Consider the following 19,804-nt stretch of genomic DNA (forward strand, 5'->3'; position numbering starts at 1 on the left):
TGGTGGCTCACGCCTGTAATCTCAGCACTTTGGGAGACTGTGGCAGGTGGATCACCTGAGGTTGGGAGTTCGAGACCTGCCTGACCAACTTGGAGAAATCCCATCTCCACTAAAAATACAAAATTAGCCGGGTGTGGTGATGCATGCCTGTAATCCCAGCTACTTGGGAGCCTGAGGCAGGAGAATCGCTTGAACAAGGGAGGCGGAGGATGCAGTGAGCCGAGATCGTGCCGTTGCACTCCAGCCTGGGCAATCAGAGTGAAACTCTGCCTCAAAAACAAAAACAAATACAAAAAAACTGCACATGTGTACATGAATACGGAAGTGAATGCATGTAAAACTGGCAAAATCTGAATGCACTCTCACCAAATCTCAATTTGCTGTTTTTAAAGATGTTACCATTTAGGGAAACTGTGTAAAGGTGACTTTCTTGTTTTGGGTAGCTTCTTCTAAATCTGTAATTATTTCAAAATAAAAAATTTTGAAAAGAAAATAGCTACCTAAATTTTGAAGTAAAGTAATATATATCTTTTAACATTTGTACTTTATCAAAAATCCTGGTTTACAAAGTTAGTATTTGCTTTAAAACATAGGATATATTGTTTGTAGAACAGCTCCACATGTTTTATAAATATAGCACAACTGCAGCACTGAGGTTAACTGTGTTGCCCTACTACAGTAAGACACTATGCATCATTATTGTAGGTCCATAAGTACCTGCAAAAGCCATGCAGACATGGTCATCAAGGGCACAAATTTTTCTCACAGTTCTTTCATCTTGAAGCTTGGCAACAGATTTTTTTTCTACCCCAAGAACAACTATGTTGGTACCTCGAATTCCGACCTGTCAAGTCATTAAAATGCATATATATATTCAGACGTCAGTTTTAAATATAAAACCAAGTTATTCTAACATATGACTTAGGAGAAATGACTTCTCCTTAAGTATTCAATAAAAACAAGAAAAGTAACCTTCTAGAAAACAGCTGCATAGCTATAGGCTTACTGGAGATCCATTCCCCAGACTCAAAGCAAAGAAGACAAATAGGTAGAAATTGCAAAGGAAATACCACCAATGCTGAAATTATAAGTGTCCTAATCTCATGCAATACACCTGAAAAAGCACTATCTAAATACAGTAAGTCCTCACTTAATGTCATTGACAGGTTCTTGAAAATTGCAACTATAAGGAAATGATGTATAATGAAACCAATTTTATCACAGCCTAATTAATATAAACAGGAGTTAGATTCATATGAAATATTTCTGGTCACAAAAACATGACCAAACTTCTAAACAAAGACCTAAAACACCTCTAATACTAAACACTGAAATAACTGTGAGCTGTATATACATTTAAGAAACACTAATAAAAACAAATATGACAAGGCTGGGTGCGGTGGCTCACACCTATAATCCTAGCACTTTGGGAGGCTGAGGCAGGGGGACGACTTGAGGTCTGGAGTTTGAGACCAGCCTGGCCAACATGGTGAAACCCTGTCTCTATTAAAAATACAAAAATTAGCCGGGCATGGCGGCAGGTGCCTGTAGTCCCAGCAACTCGGGAAGCTGAGGCAGAACAATCGCTTGAACCCAGGAAGCGGAGCTTGCAGTGAGCAGAGATTGCACCACTGCACTCCAGCCTGGGCAACAGAGTGAGACTCAAGCTTAAAAAAAAAAAAATGCTAATAATTTATCCGATTTTTGGTGAATCCATGAGTGACAGCAGTCACAGTGGTGGTGGGTTAAATCAAAGAATAAACATTTGCAAAGCAAAAATTTTAAGGAGCATCTCCTACCACCATTCAGTTTAAAAACAAACAATAAGGTCTATGACAAGCTCACTAAGTGCTTTCATACCTCATTGTTCACTGTTGTGCATCTGTATGATTATTATATACTTTATAAATTTTTATTTTATAATAATTTATATTCATGCATTCATTTTCCAATCTGCTTATCCAAGTTCAGGATCACAGGTGGCTGCAGCCTATCGCAGCAGTTCAGGGTACAAGGCAGGAACCAACCACAGACAGGATGCCATTCCATCATAGGCTGTGCTCATACACACACTCACTCAGACTGGGACAATTTAGACACATCAGTTAACCTAACACACACATCTTTGGGATGTTGGAGGAAATTGGAGTACATGGAGAAAACCCATGCAGACATGGGGAAAACTAACAAACTCCATATAGAGTGGCCTTTGGTGGGAATCCATTTTTTTTTCTCATCAATGTTATAACAAAAGAATGCTGAACAAAACAATGTTATTTGAGAATCCGCTATATAGTGCAAAATTAAGCAAAATGAAAGAAGATGCCGGGAATCCACATGGATTCTTTATAAAGGCGGCAGTACCAGTGCTGGTAGTATTAATAGTAGTAAAGAAAGTTAAATAGATAAAATTCTGTAGAAGTTTTCCTATGTATTTCACAATTTGGAGGGATAGGGATTGAGTTGCTATAGTCTGAATGTTTATATTCCCCCCAAATTCATATGTTGAAATCCTAACCCCTAAGGTGATACTATCAGGAGGTAGGGCCTTTGGGAGGTGATTAGATCATGACAGTGGACTGGGATTCGTGCCCTTATTAAAGAGGCCCAAGACAGCTTGTTTGCCCTTTCCACCATGTGAGGGCACAGCAAGAAAGTTCTAACTATGAACTAGGAAATGGGTACTCTCCAGACACTGCATCAGCCTTGATCTTGGATTTCCCAGTCTTTAGAACTGTGAGAAATAAATGTCTGTTGTTTATAAAGTACGCTGCCTATTGTCTTTTGTTTTAGCTGCCCAAATAATCTAAGTTAAGCCAGGGGCCACAAGCAGCCAACAGAAAGACCAAATGTCCTTACCCTACATTACTCATTACTGATAAAGAAAGCCTCTATTCCTTTTTTTTTTTTTGAGATGGAGTCTCGCTCTGTCGCCCAGGCTGGAGTGCAGTGGCATGATCTGGGCTCACTGCAAGCTGCGCTTCCTGGGTTCACGCCATTCTCCTGCCCCAGCCTCCCGAGTAGCTGGGACTACAGGCGCCTGCCACCACGCCCAGCTAATGTTTTGTATTTTTAGTAGAGACAGGGTTTCACTGTGTTAGCCAGGATGGTCTCCATCTCCTGACCTCATGATCCACCCGCCTCAGCCTCCCAAAGTGCTCGGATTACAGGTGTAAGCCACCGCGCCTGGCCTAGAAAGCCTCTATTCAAACAAGAAGAAAACAAGTAGGATGACTATTGCTCCTTTTTCTCTCCTCTTTTTTAGAGGAAAGCTTAGAATTTTGGTTCTGTATTATAGGGGTAATCTAAAAATTTTGACATAGGTATTGGTGTTTATAATTGCTTTGTAGTCAAGTGTGATATTAATACTGTTTTATACAATATCACTATATAAAATGTGTTATAAATTAGCATTATTGAAGTGAAAATACAGAATAGGTTAAATATAGCACTAGGCCTGGCTGAGTGTGGTGGCTCATGCCTCTAATCCCAGCATTTTGGAAGGCTGAGGTGGGAGGATTGCTTGAGCCCAGGAGTTTCAGACCAGTCTGGGCAACATAGTGGGATTCCATCTCTACAAAATATAAAAAAATTAGCCGAGCATGGTGATGTGCACCTGTAGTTCCAGCTACTCAGCAGGCTGAGGTGGGAGAATAGCTTGAGCCTAGGAGTTCAAGGCAGTGAACCGTGACCACGCCACTGCCTCTTTCTCAAAAAAAAAAAAAAACAGAAAAAAGAAAAAAAAAGAACTAGGCTTTTGTTCTTATTGTTCTCTCTCATTTCTTACCGATTTATCCAAGAACACTTTCTTAACCATCATATTTCAAACCAGCTATCCTCCCTCCGTATCCTATCCTCATCAAATGAATAAGTGTTAAACTTTATAGGGAATATGCCTTCTTAACAAGCCATAGGATATTGTAACAATTTAATATATATTAGGACTAAAATGAAAATCTCAAAATATTCTTACAATTGAAATAAATAAAATTAAATTTATTGGTCACAAGACAATTTCTAACTCTCATAAATAATTTTTGACTTAGTAAAGAAATTAAAAGTACCAATACAGACTAGAAAATGTTGATAATGAATATGTTAATATCAAAGTATTTTGAGTGTGGTCAAAATTATGTTCAGGAGAGAATTTATAATTTTATTTTTTTAATCAAGTAAGAAAAAATATTAAAATGAATTAAATCAATACGTACAAAAAGGGATAAAAATACTGCAGCTAAGCTTAAGGGGAAAAATAAGAAAAAAGCAAAAATTAATGGTTACGGAGAAAACAATAAAACTGATAATACGAAGAGTTGGTTATTTTAAACAAATAATTAAAATATATCTCTCAGTTAATCTCATCAGGAAGGGAATAGAGTGAAAGAAACACATACAAGTGTGGAAAAGTAACAATTTAAAAATTATAACCTTAAGTTAATAAATTTGAAAATCTGATTGAAAGAAATTACAGAGTAGACAAATTTTAAACTGACCATATTGATTCAAGAAAAGACAGAAAAATCTGTTTCACTAACAAACGTGATAATTTCAGAAAAGAACTAATCTTCAAATCAAGTGTCAGACCTAGAGAGTTCATGGATGAATTCTTGCTAATTTTGTTATGGGTAATTCCTGTGCTATTTAAATGTTTCTATGATGCAGATGAAAGTGGGGATGTTCCTAACTCTTTAGTAAAACTATTTAACAATGTTAAAATCTGGCAAATACAACATTTTCTAAATAATAAAAATACCAATAATTCCTCATTTATGAAAGCTGATGCCAAAAATCTCAAAACAATATATTCATCACAAAAATTGCAAAAATTTGTCATCTTGCAAAAAAATCAGCAAGATGACAGAATAGGAGCGTCCCATGCCCATCTCCCAGCAGAAATACCAATTTGTACTACTCTGTGTGAAAATACTTCCTAAGAACAAAAGAATCCAGGTGAGTGACCAAAGTACAGAAATATAAAAAGACACTTTGAAGAGAGTGGGAAAGACAATTTCACATTATCCACATCACCTGTCCTTCAAGGCCCAGCAACACAGTGCAGAGAGAGACACCATCCACGTGTGGTAAGGAGAGTAAAGTGAGTATCTGACTTTACCATGGACCCCATGGATCTAAGCTCTAGGTCTGCTACTGTGGACTCAGGTTCCAGGCCCACCCCAGTGAGCCCTGGTGCAAGGCTCGCACCTGTGGTGCCAAGTCAGCCTGCCTGCTGACCTAGGCATCAGGCCAGCCTGCCAAAGGACTCTAGTGGCAGGCCCACCCCTAATCTCTAGATGGGCCAAATGGTGAAGAACTTTTCCTGCTGAAGCTAATCTGAAGAGGAACTTACTTTTTCAAATGTGCAGACATCCATGCCAGGCCACAAGAATCATGAACAATCAGAGAAACATGATACTATCAAAGGAACAAAATAAAGTTTGGAGATCTATGAATTTCTTGACAAAGAATTAAAAAGTAACAATCTTTTAAAAGCTCAGTAAGCTACAAGAGTACAGAGATAAACAAGTGAGATCAGGAAAACACCATGCGAACAAAGTGAGAAGTTCAACAAACAGAAACCAATGTTAATCTCTTTTATCTTAAAATTTTAAGACCATTCCTCTTTAATCCCACCTTTTTTCTTTCAAGCCCTTTAAGCCAAATATTGTCATCATCCCTCAGCCCATAACAGCCTGGTTTCTATCCCTCTTCTCTCAGAGTTTAGTCAAGGTAATTACACAGGACATTAAGGTCCCTCAAGGTTCAGCTGCAGAATATCCTCTGCATAGTCTATAGTCTTATTGAACACAGAAGGGTACTCAAGAGTATGCATTTACTTGACCTTCAATATAGGTTTTTAATAGGTGAGAGAAAAAATGAACTTCAAAATTATTATTTCCAGCTAAGATTAACCTCTTAAATTTCAAACATGTATTTTTCAGCTGCCTCACAGTCTCTGTTCAGGAATCAGGACACAGTTTAGCTAAGTCCTCTGGCTCAGGATCTCTCATAAGGCTGCAATCAAGTTGTCTACCAGTGCTGCACACACCTCTAGGCTTGACTGGGGAAGGATCCATTTCCAGGCTCACTCACATGGTTGTTGGCCATGTGATTCAGTTCCCCTGGGCTGTTGGACTAAGGACCTCAGTTCTGTACCAGATTTTGAATAAACGTTTCCTTCAGTTCCTTGCCTCATTGGGCCCTGCAGAGGGCAACTCAACATGGCGCTGGGTTTCACCAGAGTAAGCAAGGAAAACAGCAAGTAAGGGTGAATAAAATGAAGTCACCGTTTCTTTGCAACCTAATCCCTGATGTGACATTCGTCACTTTCACCTATTCCATTCTTAAAAGCAAGTCACTAAGTTCAGCCCACATCTAAGGGAGGAAGGTTATACAAGGATACAAGGGCATGAGCACCAGAAGGTGGGGATCACTGGAGGCCATTTTAAAGTCTGTCTGCTACAGTTTCCATAAGCACCTCAACCTCAGCAAGTCCAAAACAGTTATCTTCCCCCAAAACTTAGTGCTTTACATTCTCTAAGTAAATGGCAGTACCATTTTTATTGTTCTCGAATTTCTTATCAATTTATCCATTATATTTATTATATTATAATAAATCTATATTATAATATATAATTTATTATATTATATATAATTTATTATTATATAAAATTTATTATATTATTATATAAAATATATATTATAATTATATTTATTATATATAATAAATATAATGTTTAATAAATATAATGTATAATATAATATCATCATATTATCTTAACCATTATATTCCAAATCTGCCATCCTCCTTCCATATCCTATCCTCATCAAATGAACAAATGTTAAACTTTATAGGGAATATGCCTTCTTAACAAGCCATGGGATATTGTAACAATTTAATATATATTAGGACTAAAACAAAAATATTCTCACAATTGAAATAAATCAAATTAAATTTATTGGTCACAAGACAACAATTTATAACTCCAGAAACAGGGACATCAACTTTTATTCCTCCTTCTCCTATACCTCTGTCAACACCATCCATATAACCATCAAATCGTAATAAGTATACTGCTTAATGTTTTTCTGGAATCTGCCTTATTTTCACTTTCTCCCCAAGTCTAGTAAAAGTTAGTTATTACCTTTCATCTAGACTATTTCCATAGAATCCTAACTGGTCTCCCTGTCTCTAGTCTTGATTTCATCCAGTTCACTGACCATAGGTAGCGTGAGATATATTTGGAAAATAAAATGAGGAAGATGAAGAGGAAGAAGAGGAAGAAGAAGAAGAAGAGGAGGAGGAGGAGGAGAAGAAAAAGTCTGAACGTGGCATTCCTTTACTTAAAGCTTATATAGGGACCATTTGTCAATAAGCAAATCAACATAGCACAGAGCTAGATGTGAGACAAAAGGATCTAGGGACTTTAATATGTAGTCTTTGCATATTGGCTTTTTGCTTTCCTAATGTGGAAAGCATTTCTCTGTATAGTAAAAACATGGCCACCAGGAACCTTGGACTCACATCCCATCAGTTCTCTTAGAGAATAAAAGCTACTACTGTCTCTAGTCAGAAGAGTTGTTAAGGGTGAACTTATCATTGGCTAGATTTGAGTGACATGCTCATCACTGTGGCCAGGAAGATAGAAATTATGAATGATTCTACCTAGGTCATGTGAGTATCTCTGTTGTTGGACAAATGTAGTCTCTTAATAGAATAACAGAAGAGCAATAATCTGGAGACTGACAATAGCCACATCAGAACATTTCAAGGTCTCTCATTCAGTGTATCCTCACTTTACATGGTTTAAAGGCATTCCATGATCTGGCACCAGGTTCTAGCTTCATCTATTTCTATTTTTCCATTGCTTCAACAATTCTGAATGCTTTTCAGTTCATAGAATATTGTTGTCTTTTTCTACTTGCCTTCCCACAAGCTATTTCCTTTGTCAAAAATACTCTTCACTCTTTCCCCTTCCACTTCTTCACTTGACAACCTCTCATCTTTCAGACGTCCACTTAAGTATTATTTCTTCAGAGGGGCCTCTCCAAAACCTGGGGTTCCCATAATGCCTCATACACTAATACTCATTCAGGTTTTGTTAGGACTATTTATGTAATTATCTAACTTTCCTGATAGATAGTAGGCTCTCTGAGGAGAGGGATCGAATCTATCTTGTATGTGATGCTATCTATCTTGTACGTAACCTAGCATCACATTTAGCATATGTAAGTATTCAACACAAAATGTCTTGAAATAATAAATGAATGTGTGAGAAGCACCGCAGACAAAATGGAAAAAAAAAAGAGAAAACAAACAATAGTAAGTAATAATAGCTACAATTTATTAAGTACTTTCTGTGAAGCAGATTCTGTTTAAGATGCTTCACATGCATTATTACCTCATTCAACTCTCACATCAACTCTATGAAGCCAAGTGCAATTTTTTTTTTGGTTTGTTTTTGAGACAGATTCTCACTCTGTCACTCAGGCTGGAGTACACTGGCACAATCTCGGCTCATGCAACCTCCGCTTCCTGGGTTCAAGTAATAGTCCTGCCTCAGTCTCCTAAGTAGCTGGGAATACAGGCACGTGCCTCCATGCACAGCCAATTTTTTGTATTTTTAGTAGAGATGGGGTTTCACCATGTTGGCCAGGCTGGTCTCGAACTCCTGACCTCCAGTGATCCACTTGCCTCAGCCTCCCAAAGTGCTAGGATTACAGGCGTCAGCCACCACGCCCAGCCGCAAGTGCTATTTTGATGCCTATTTTACTATTACAGAAACTGAAGCTTTGTGAAGTTAATTGCCCTAGATGATACATATCTGATTTCTACATTCATGATAATGGAAGCTAATTAATATATAAACATTTATTGAACAAATTTCATGCTACAGTGCAAGGAGCAGGGGCTTTGGAACTAGAACAAAATAATTGTAAATATGGGTTCCATCGCTCTCCAGCTGGGTACTTTCAGCAAGCTATATATGCTTCTGAATCATAGTTTCACATATAATAAAAGGAGATTAAACACTGTCCCTAATGTTAGATAATATACACAAAATGCCTGGTGAAAGTATTTCTTAAATGTTAGTTACTGCCTTCCTAGCCCCTGTCATGTATATTGTGCAGTAGAAATAGAAAAAGGAATTATACTATCTAGATCTTCAGAGATCTTACTATCCAGTTGGTGTGAGATTATTAAATATACCTGAAATTAAAGAAAATATCAGGTCAAATAGTAAATACTGTAAAATATTCTGTGGTACAGATTATAAATTCAGAAAAGACAAAGATCCAAGATGACTGGAGTGGATCAGAGAAGGCTTCATTATAGAGGACAAATGTGCAGAGATTATTAAAGGATAAATAAGATGCAGAGCAGCAGAAAGAAAGGTGTTTTCCCCTTTCCTCTCTCCCCTTTCTGTAGGCAGCAACGCATATTAGTGAAGCCAAGAAGCTGCCTCCTAAATTAAGAGGGTGGATAGGATTATGGAAGACTTTGATGGCTAGATTGTGGAGCTGAGATTAGATAAAGTAGGAAATACAGGGCTAGTAACAGTTTGGGGTCACAGAAAGGACAAAATGAGGAATGATAATAAATCTTATCGTTTTCATGGGAATATTGTGAAGGATTCATTTCTTTTCCCTAAGAAGAAAGGTATTACTTCTCCAAAATGTTATTCAAACAAATTTGCATTTACAGAAAAGGGAACTAAAGCAAAAAGAAAACAAGCCTCTTGTCTCCTTTCTTGCTGTCAGATAATCATCAACAAGGAAGTAGAACACAAAGCCTTTATTGTGGCCCATATAACTCCTACATTACTAAATAATATCACATCTACATACTGGTCAAAGCTAGTCAACCTTGGCTTATTTATAACTCATAATATCAATCTGTACTTCTAGATAGAATATTTTGTGACATGTTTTAATAATTAGGTGCCATTAAAAAACTTTACCCTATGTAAAAGGTCATAGCACTCTCAAGGAAACACAACGAATAACTCCATGCAAACATGCAAATTATAATTTCAGAATTCTGAGACAAAAGTGTCTCATTCTTCCAATGTATCTTTAAAAATGCCCACTATAGGTATTTTTATATCCTTACCCTTTTATCGCTCATTACAAAGGAACCATCAATCAGTTCTACAGCACTCTTAAAACATGTTAAATGAGCCAATGTGGTTTCTTATTACACCCCAGTCTTCTCCTATTACTCCCTTTATTTTAGGTTCTAAAACTTGGGCATTATTTTCTAACCATATGCTACATGCTATGCTGGGGATTATATAACTTCTTGTTTTTATCAAAATGGTACCCTTTTGGTTTAAGCTACATCAGGCTTTCCTTAAATTTATAATTCTAAAAAAATTACTTGTAAAACAGAAGCAAAACTAGTGGGCCCAATTAAATAGAAAAATACTTTTAAAACGATTCTTCTTCTAGTGTTGTTGTTTTTTTTTTTTTTTACCACTTACATCTGTTAGATTTATAATGAAAGTGAATTATTTCCTTCTTTAACAAAGAAAGTCAGAAAATACAGACACTGCTAGACTTAGAAACGTACTGTGTATTCTCATAGCTACTGGCTCAATTTCCAAAGTACACAACAAACATGCTCATGAAATGGAGAGAATAAAAATATCCCATCCTTTTAATTCACAGGCGAGGACTTAGAAGATTTGGGATAATAGATCTTGTGTCACTAGGGCACTTTTGTCCCCTTTAATTTTTATAAATCACTAAAATTATTGAATGTAGTTAAAACTTGGCAGCAGTATTACTCCTACCCTGAGTATTTGTTAAGTTTTTCAGTAATGTGGATACATAAATCTAAGCCTAAGGTAGGGTATAATCTCTCAGGGAACTTCAGCATTTTTTTTAAGTGGACAAAAAAGTGGAAGTTTTTGGGCTTTTGAGCCTCTAAAAGGCTGCAAAATATTGGGACAATTTTGTGAAGACAGGGTTTCTCCATGTAGGTCAGGCTGGTCTCAAACTCCCGACCTCAGGTCATCCGCCCTCCTCGGCCTCCCAAAGTGCTGGGATTACAGGCGTGAGCCACCGCGCCTGGCAACTTTGGGATATTTTTAACGTGTGTATTTGAACTGTGTTTTTAATCATTTCTTCATCAACAAGAGTTTTAATTTTATATTGATTTAGTCCGTATTTGGGGGCAGGTGTGGCCAATTTTTATTTTTATCTTAATTGTTATTAAAAAATAGTTCCCAACATGAAGCAACTGTTAACTTTTAACAGTTCAGGGGTCTCTGAACTACCGAGGAACTGGACCACGAGCATTCAGATAGGCTGTTACACATTAGAAGCTTTTCCTTTCCCTATTGTCAGTCACAGCATTAACGTCCATACACACACACACCCCTAGTTTTGCATCTGTAGCTACCATTAAACAGGGGGAGTTGAACAGCAGAGATCGGGGAAATCTACCAATTTTACTCTGCCACTTCTGGCCCAAATCTCAAAAGTCTGTCTCCCTAAATAAAACGAACAAAGTAATTTTCCCAAGTGTGGGAATCTCCTCTCTCGAGCTCCTAGGATGGAGGGGTGGGCTGGGGCAGTGGAGTAACGACGGCCTGACTGGTCAGAGGGAGGAATAGTCCGGGAGTCTCTTCCTCACCGCGGTGGATCCTTTCTTCACCGCTTCCTGGGCATATTCAACTTGAAAAAGGTGTCCGTCTGGGGAGAAGACAGTGATTGCCCTGTCGTATCGAGATGCCATCGCACAGGACTACAAGGGCTTGACGCTGAGCTTCCCGCTGCTGCAGCTGGGGCAGGCGGGGAGCCGCCAACGACACAGCGTCCTACCGCCCAGAAGCGCTAGCACACGCGCCACTAGCTGCCTCCCAGAAGTCCCCGCGCCCACGCTTCGGCTACTTCCCGGCAGTCCTTGAGCCTTTGGCGGCCTCCGGATGTCGCGCTTGCCAGCCTGTGCTACCCCAGCAGTGCCTATGAGTTGACGGCATTCTTCCCCTGCCCTTCATGTCTGACGCATATCTCCGTTTCCCCACTACCGTGTTGCCCCAGGGATGGTGTCATGGCACTCGAGTTACAAAAATAATATCAAAGATTAGGGCTTAAAGATGAGGTCTTCAAAGATCAGCTATTTTTGTTATCGCAAACATGCTGGAGAAACTGTGGTAAGTTAAATATCAGTTCCTTCCCTTTGGTTTCAAATTCTACGTTTCCTATTCTTTCCCTCTCTCAGGTTAACTCTTGTTATTTGAACCCAAGGAAGGAAAGCAACTTTTCAAAATATTGTTGCTTCTTATATTTTCTGCCTTGTGAGCAAAACAGAGCAGATGAGCAAATGGTCCATTAAATAAAGCAAATAGTCCATCAAACTAATGCTAATGACAATAATTAAGATAATACTCTTTTCATTGGAGAACTTTTGTGAAAACCCAAAATGTGAGACTTAAAATATGTCTGGAAATTTAGCTATAGCAGAAACTCTTTACAACTTGCTACGTTCCTAACTGTGAAGCAACTCTGTTGCTTTCTCCTTATCAATAAAATGGGAATATTAAAACATCTGCAGCAGAGTATTCTAAGCTTAATATGTGTTTATGGGCATAATTACATAAAATGGTGCCTGGTGGGTAGTAATAGCCAGATAAGTTTAGCTATTATTGCTTTCCATGTGTTGTTTAATATATGCAGTTTTCCATTGGGGAGGATCTTAAAGTTGGTGAAATCAACCCTAACCAAAAAAAGAATAATTTCCTCCAAAGAGGAAAATTTGATTACCTGAATTCCAAATACTTAAATCAGAACTTTAATTGACTTAAATTTTTTTTTTTTTTTTTTTTTCCCACATAGAGACGTGGTTTCCCTATGTTGCCCAGGCTGGTCTCAAACTCCTGGTCTCAAGCAATCCTCCTGCCTTGGCCTCCCAAAGTACTGGGATTACAGGTGTGAGCCACCACACCTGGCCTTTAGTTGACTCTTGAAGCAATTTGTGCTTATTGCCCCTCCATTGCTTTTCTTCAGTATTACAGTCTTGACAAGTTTGGTTTGAGTGCAAAAAACCAGTAATTCCTAATGAAAACAATTCACTCTAACTGGTTACTTTACACTATTATGATAAACCAACATTTGTCCGAAGTGGTTTTTTGAGGAGTGTTTTGGTTTACTTGTTAAATTATGTTCCCTTTTTATTTTGAAATAGTTACAGATTGACAGGAAGTTTCAAATATAGTAAGAAGAGGTCTCCTATACCCTTCACCCCATTTCCTCCAATGATAATATTTTACATACATATAATATGGTAACAAAACCAGGAAACTGACATTGGTGTAACGCACAGAGTTTTTTCAGATTTTGCCCATTTTATATACACACCTGTGTGTGTGTGGTGGGGAGGCCTATGCAATTTATCATATATAGATTGGTATAATGACTATCATAATCAAGATACAGAGCTGTTTCACAACCACAAAGATCTGTAGTGTTGACTTACAAGACATACCCATCTCTCTCCCTCTCTACCATCCCTGGCAACCACTAATCTATTGTCCCTCTCTATAATTTTGCCATTTCAAAAATTTTAGCTAAATGGAATCATACGCTATGTAAGTTTTTAGTGACTTTTTATTTTCTAAATAATTATAGACTCACAGAAATTTGACAGGACAGTACAGAATGGCCCCTTATACCCTACACTTAGTTTCTGCAATTTGTTACATCTGATACAGTAAAATGTCAAAACCAGGAAACTGACCTTGGTATAGAGCATGTTTATACCATTAGAAGATATTTTGTAAATGTTACACTGCATGATAGTATACACTTCAGAAATATGATAGCATTAAAATGTTGACAAAGTTTAATTAACACATTCAGGTTTAACATCCACACTAAAATATATCAGCTGTGTACCTTTGAGTAGGTATATTTCACTTCACTAAAACTCAGTTTTCTGACCTGTAAAATGGTGACAACACTTATCTTCACAAGACTGTAGTGAAGAACAAATGAAATAATCCATTAATGCACCCATGACTGTGCCTGACACAGAGTAACCACTTAAAAAATGTTAATTATTGTTATTTATCATTGAGTTAACTAAAAAGTAAAGATTACTCTGTAAGAGAGAAATTAGGAAAAGTAAAAAGGTAGCATGAACTCATTTATAATTTAAAAAATGTGTATTTGTAAAAATATATATATATAAAAATGTATAGAGAAAAGACTGAAAGTACTTACCCCAAATTTATGAAAATGCATTTCTTTGCAGGAGGCCAGGAATTAGAAAACGGAACGACATGGTAGGGACAGAGAAGTTACCATTTTAAACTGTATATCTGTATTATTATTATTTTTTTTACCACAAGCATTGTTTATTTTTATAGTTAACAAAAACCATAAGAAACAGTTTAATGCCTAGAAGCTGCAAGTGATTGCAGTTTTGATAGTTTGGACCAAATCTCCCATTGAAAACAACTAGAAATACTAGTCTAAAATTTTTTTTTAATGTATATGCTGACTCTAAAGAGCTAACAAGGAATGAGAGTTTGTGATACCAAGATAAAGAAAAGTAGGTACATCCAGAAGGTTAAGTGAGAAGTAAAGCAGATCTTTCACAGACGTTTGGAGTTCAAAGCCTATCAAGGTATAGGGGTGATGGTAAATGTCTAAGTTTTTGTTTAGAACCCAAAGAGTCACAGCTCAGAAGCAGGATTGAACCAAAAATAGACCTATTCTACACTTGGCTGTGGTCACTGCACAGACCAGCCTCTACTCACTCATGCAACTTACTCTGCTTCTTCTCTGACCATGTGTGACAAACCCAATATGTCTGAGATTGATAAATTCAGTAAGTAAAAATCGAAGAGAACAAAAACAACACTAAAATCCACTGCCTTCAAAAGAAATGATTAAACAGGAGAAACAATTATGCAAATAATAGTGAGGACTGTGCTGCCAATATACACTACATCCTACAAGCATTGCCTTCTTATTTTACTCCTTTTAGCTGTTTTACTTTATAAAACGCAGAGAAGTGGGATTGAGTTCAAATGACTGTGCTACTGCTCTTCACATCAAAGAATCAGGAACTATTGAAAACAAAGGCCATACCTGCCTCTCCTATCTGCCTGTGTGACTGGCAGGGAGCAAAATGAACTTCCTTCAGTATTGGTGAAGGAAGAAGCAGGGTGGGATGACATTGAAATCTGGAGTAAAAACTGTCCAAGGTGTCCTGTAAGGCTGAAAAATGCAGTTTCATCAGAAACTTTAAAAAATGATTTTAGTTATTGGTATACACAATTTCTTAAATAAAATTTAGCCTCTTCAAAAAAAATAGACCTATTCTCACAGGGACTAATAGCCAGTTTTAAATAATCTCAATCCGTAATTAGAATAAAGCCATAGTTTGCAAACTGTGGCCCACACATTTTTGGAGGTACTCAAAAACCTTTCAAGGGGTTCACAATGACAAAACTATAGTCAAAATATTAAGACAGTACTTGCCCTTTTCACTGTGCAGATATTTGCATTGACAGTGCAAAAGCAATGGTGGGTGAAACTACTGAAACCTTAATATAAATCAAGGCAGTAGCATTAAACTTATTCTATGGGTTGAGTATTCCTTATCCAAAATGCTTGGGACCAGAAATGTTTCAGATTTTGGATTTTTTCCATATTTTTTGGAACTGAGTATCTTTGTAAATTTTCTGTTTTGCTGATCTAATATTGTCAGTGAGGTGTTAAAGTGTCCCACTATTATTGCATGGGAGATAAAGTCTCTGAAGGTCTCCAAGAACTTGCTTTATGAATCTGGGTGCTCTTGTATTAGGTGAATATATATATTTAGGATAGTTAGGTCTTCTTGTTGAACTGAGCCATTTATCATTATGTAATGCCCTCCTTTATCTTGTTTGATCTTTAAAGTCTGTTTTGTCAGAAACTAGGATTGCAACCCCTGCTTTTTTTTTTTTTCTTTTTTTTTTTTTTTTTTTTTTCCTTGTCATCATGATGCTAGCTGGTTATTTTGCAGACTTGTTCGTGTGGTTGCCTCATGGTGTCACTGGTCTGTGTACTTCAGTATGATTTTGTAGTGGCTGGTAATGATTTTTCCCTTCCCTTATTTCTCCTTTGCTTCTAAAGTTTAGTTCGGTCGGATATGAAATTCTGGGCTGGAGTTTTTTTTTGGAGACAGGGTCTCACTCTGTCACCCAGGCTAGAGTGCAGTGGTGCAATCTCAGCTCACTGCAACCTCCACCTCCCAAGTTCAAGCGATTATCCCACTTCATCCTCCCGATTAACTGGGGGTACAGGGAGTGTGCCACCATGCCCGCCTAATTTTTGTATTTTTTGGTAGAGATAGGCTTTCACCATGTTGGCCAGACTGGTCTCGAACTCCTGGCCTCAAGTGGTCTGCCCACCTCAGCTTCCCAAAGTGCTGGGATTACAGATGTGAGCACCTCGCCTGGCCTGGAATTTCTTTTCTTTAAGGATGTTGAGTATTTGCCCCCAATCCCTTCTGGCTTGTAAGAGTTGTGCTAAGAGAGGTCCACTGTTAGTCTGATGGGCTTCCCTTTGTAGATGACCCACCTTTTCTCTCTGGCTGCCCTTAACATTTTTTCTTTCATTTCGAGAATGAAATGAAGAATCTGATGATTGTGTGTCTTGGGGATGATCTTCTCAAGGAATATCTTATTGGAGTTCTCTGGATTTCCTGAATTTGAATTTTGGCCTGTCTAGCTAGGTTGGGGAAGTTCTCCTGGATGATAACATAAAATAGGTTTTCCATATTGATTCCATTCTTCCCATCTCTTTCAGGTACCCCAGTCAGTTGTAGATTTGGTCTCTTTACAAGTTGATATTTCTTGGAGGTTTTGTTCATTGCTTTTTATTGTTTTTTCTCTGTTCTTGTCTACCTGTCTTATTTCAGAAGGACAGTCTTCAAGCTCTGAGATTCTTTTCTCCACTTGGTCTATTCTGCTGTTAATACTTGTGATTGCATTGTGAAGTTCTTGTAGTGTGTTTTTCAGCTCTGTCAGGTCAATTATATTCCTCTCTATTCTGGCTGTTTTGGCTGTTGGCTCTTGCATTGTTTTATAAGGTTCTTGGCTTCCTTGTCTTGGGTTGCAACATGCTCCTTTAGCTCACTGAAGTTCATTTTTATCCACATTCTGAAGCCTGTTTCTGTCATTTCAGCCATCTCGGCCTCAGCCCAGTTCAGAACCCTTGCTGGAGAGGTGTTGTGATCATTTGGATGAAAGAGGACACTCTGGCTTTTTGAGTTTTAAGTATTTTTTGTGCTGATTCTTTCTCATCTTTGTGGGCTTATTGACCTTCGATATTTGAGGTTGTTGACTTTTGGATGGGGTTTTTGTATTGTTGTTGTTTGTTTATTTTTCTTTTAATAGTCTGGCCCCTCTTCTGTAGGGCTGCTGCAATTTACTGGTGGTCTGCTCCAGACCCTAGTCACCTCGGTTTTTCCAGTACCTGGAGGTATCACCAGTGAAGGCTATGAAACCATTGAGGTGGCAGCCTATCCCTTCCCTCTGGAAGCTCCATTGTATAGGGGGGTACTGACCTGTTGCCCACCCAAATGCACCTGTAGGAGGTGACTGGGGACCCCAGTTGGGAGGTCTCACCCAGTCAGGAGGAACGAGATCAAGGATCCATTTAAAGAAGCAGTCTGGCTGCTTTTTGGTAGAACAGTTGTGCTGTGCTGGGGGATCCCTTCAGCCTCTGATCAGTTTGGGCTCTCTAAGGACAGCAGGCTGGATCAGCTGAGGTGTCTAAGCAGCAAAGGTAGTGACCCTCCTTGCCCTCCAGGCTCTCCATCCCCGGGGGACATTAGAACTCTGTTCACTGTAGAACACTGGTGGGGGGTAGCTGGAGGCCCCAGCTGGGAGGACCTGCCCAGCGAGGAGGAATGGGTCAGGGTTTTACTTAAGAACCAGTCTGGAGGGGCGGAGCAAGATGGCCGAATAGGAACAGCTCCAGTCTCCATCTCCCAGCGCGAGCGACACAGAAGACCGGTGATTTCTGCATTTTCAACTGAGGTGCTGGGGTCATCTCACTCGGGAGTGCCGGACAATCGGTGCTGGTCAGCTGCTGCAGCCTGACCAGTGAGAGCTGAAGCAGGGCGAGGCATCGCCTCACCTGGGAAGCGCAAGGGGGAAGGGAGTCCCTTTTCCTAGCCAGGGGAACTGAGACACACAACACCTGGAAAATCGGGTAACTCCCACCCCAATACTGCACTGTAAGCACACCGGCACACCAGGAGAATATATCCCATACCTGGCCGGGAGGGTCCCATGCCCACGGAGCCTCCCTCCTTGCTAACACAGCAGGCTGCGGCAATCTAACCGCAAGGCAGCAGCGAGGCTGGGGGAGGGGCGCCCGCCATTGCTGAGGCTTAGGTAGGTAAACAAAGCCGCTGGGAAGCTCGAACTGGGTGGAGCTCACAGCAGCTCAAGGAAACCTGCCTGTCTCTGTAGACTCCGCCTCTGGGGACAGGACACAGCTAAAAAATAACAGGGGAAGCAGCAGAGGCCTGTGCAGATGTGAACGACTCTGTCTGACAGCTTTGAAGAGAGCAGTGGATCTCCCAACACGGAGGTTGAGATCTGAGAAGGGGCAGGCTGCCTGCTCAAGTGGGTCCCTGACCCCTGAGTAGCCTAACTGGGAGACATCCCCCACTAGGGGCAGTCTGACACCCCACACCTCACAGGGTGGAGTACACCCCTGAGAGGAAGCTTCCAAAGCAAGAATCAGACAGGTGCACTCGCTGTTCAGCAATATTCTATCTTCTGCAACCTCTGCTGCTGATACCCAGACAAACAGGGTCTGGAGTGGGCCTCAAGCAATCTCCAACAGACCTATAGCTGAGGGTCCTGACTGTCAGAAGGAAAACTATCAAACAGGAAGGACACCTATACCAAAACCCCATCAGTACGTCACCATCATCAAAGACCAGAGACAGATAAAACCACAAAGATGGGGAAAAAGCAGGGCAGAAAAGCTGGAAATTCAAAAAATAAGAGCGCATCTCCCCCTGCAAAGGAGCACATCCCATCGCCAGCAACGGATCAAAGTTGGTCAGAGAATGACTTTGACGAGATGAGAGAAGAAGGCTTCAGTCCATCAAACCTCTCAGAGCTAAAGGAGGAATTACGTACTCGGCGCAAAGAAACTAAAAATCTTGAAAAAAGAGTGGAAGAATTGACAGCTAGACTAATGAATGCAGAGAAGGTCATAAACAAAATGACAGAGATGAAAACCATGACACGAGAAATACGTGACAAATGCACAAGCTTCAGTAACCGACTCCATCAACTGGAAGAAAGAGTATCAGCGATTGAGGATCAAATGAATGAAATGAAGCGAGAAGAGAAACCAAAAGAAAAAAGAAGAAAAAGAAATGAACAAAGCCTGCAAGAAGTATGGGATTATGTAAAAAGACCAAATCTATGTCTGATTGGGGTGCCTGAAAGTGAGGGGGAAAATGGAACCAAATTGGAAAACACTCTTCAGGATATCATCCAGGAGAACTTCCCCAACCTAGCAGGGCAGGCCAACATTCAAATTCAGGAAATACAGAGAACGCCACAAAGATACTCCTCCAGAAGAGCAACTCCAAGACACATAATTGCCAGATTCACCAAAGTTGAAATGAAGGAAAAAAATCTTAAGGGCAGCCAGAGAGAAAGGTCGGGTTACCCACAAAGGGAAGCCCATCAGACTGACAGCAGATCTCTCGGCAGAAACTCTACAAGCCAGAAGAGAGTGGGGGCCAATATTCAACGTTCTTAAAGAAAAGAATTTT

General features: G+C 39.3%; 1 protein-coding gene across 4 annotated transcripts in view; it reads right to left on the reverse strand.

Annotated features, from left to right (window-relative positions):
* Nucleotides 1-11,852, reverse strand: part of PSMA8 (proteasome 20S subunit alpha 8) — a 57,121-nt gene extending 45,269 nt beyond the window's left edge. Inside the window, exons 1-2 of one of the 4 annotated variants that reach the window (XM_023207502.1) lie at nucleotides 11,639-11,852; nucleotides 718-844 (exon numbers count right to left, since the gene is read on the reverse strand). In XM_023207502.1, coding sequence (XP_023063270.1) covers nucleotides 718-844; nucleotides 11,639-11,740 — 229 coding nt within the window. In that variant the 5' untranslated portion in view covers nucleotides 11,741-11,852. Of the gene's footprint in view, nucleotides 1-717; nucleotides 845-5,347; nucleotides 5,372-11,638 lie in introns of those variants that run through there. The other 3 variants (XM_023207505.1, XM_023207503.1, XM_023207504.1) reach the window with 3 other exon arrangements.
* Nucleotides 11,853-19,804: the final 7,952 nt, after the last annotated feature.

Source organism: Piliocolobus tephrosceles, chromosome 18 (assembly GCF_002776525.5).
Source record: "Piliocolobus tephrosceles isolate RC106 chromosome 18, ASM277652v3, whole genome shotgun sequence".
NCBI classification, from domain to species: domain Eukaryota; kingdom Metazoa; phylum Chordata; class Mammalia; order Primates; family Cercopithecidae; genus Piliocolobus; species Piliocolobus tephrosceles.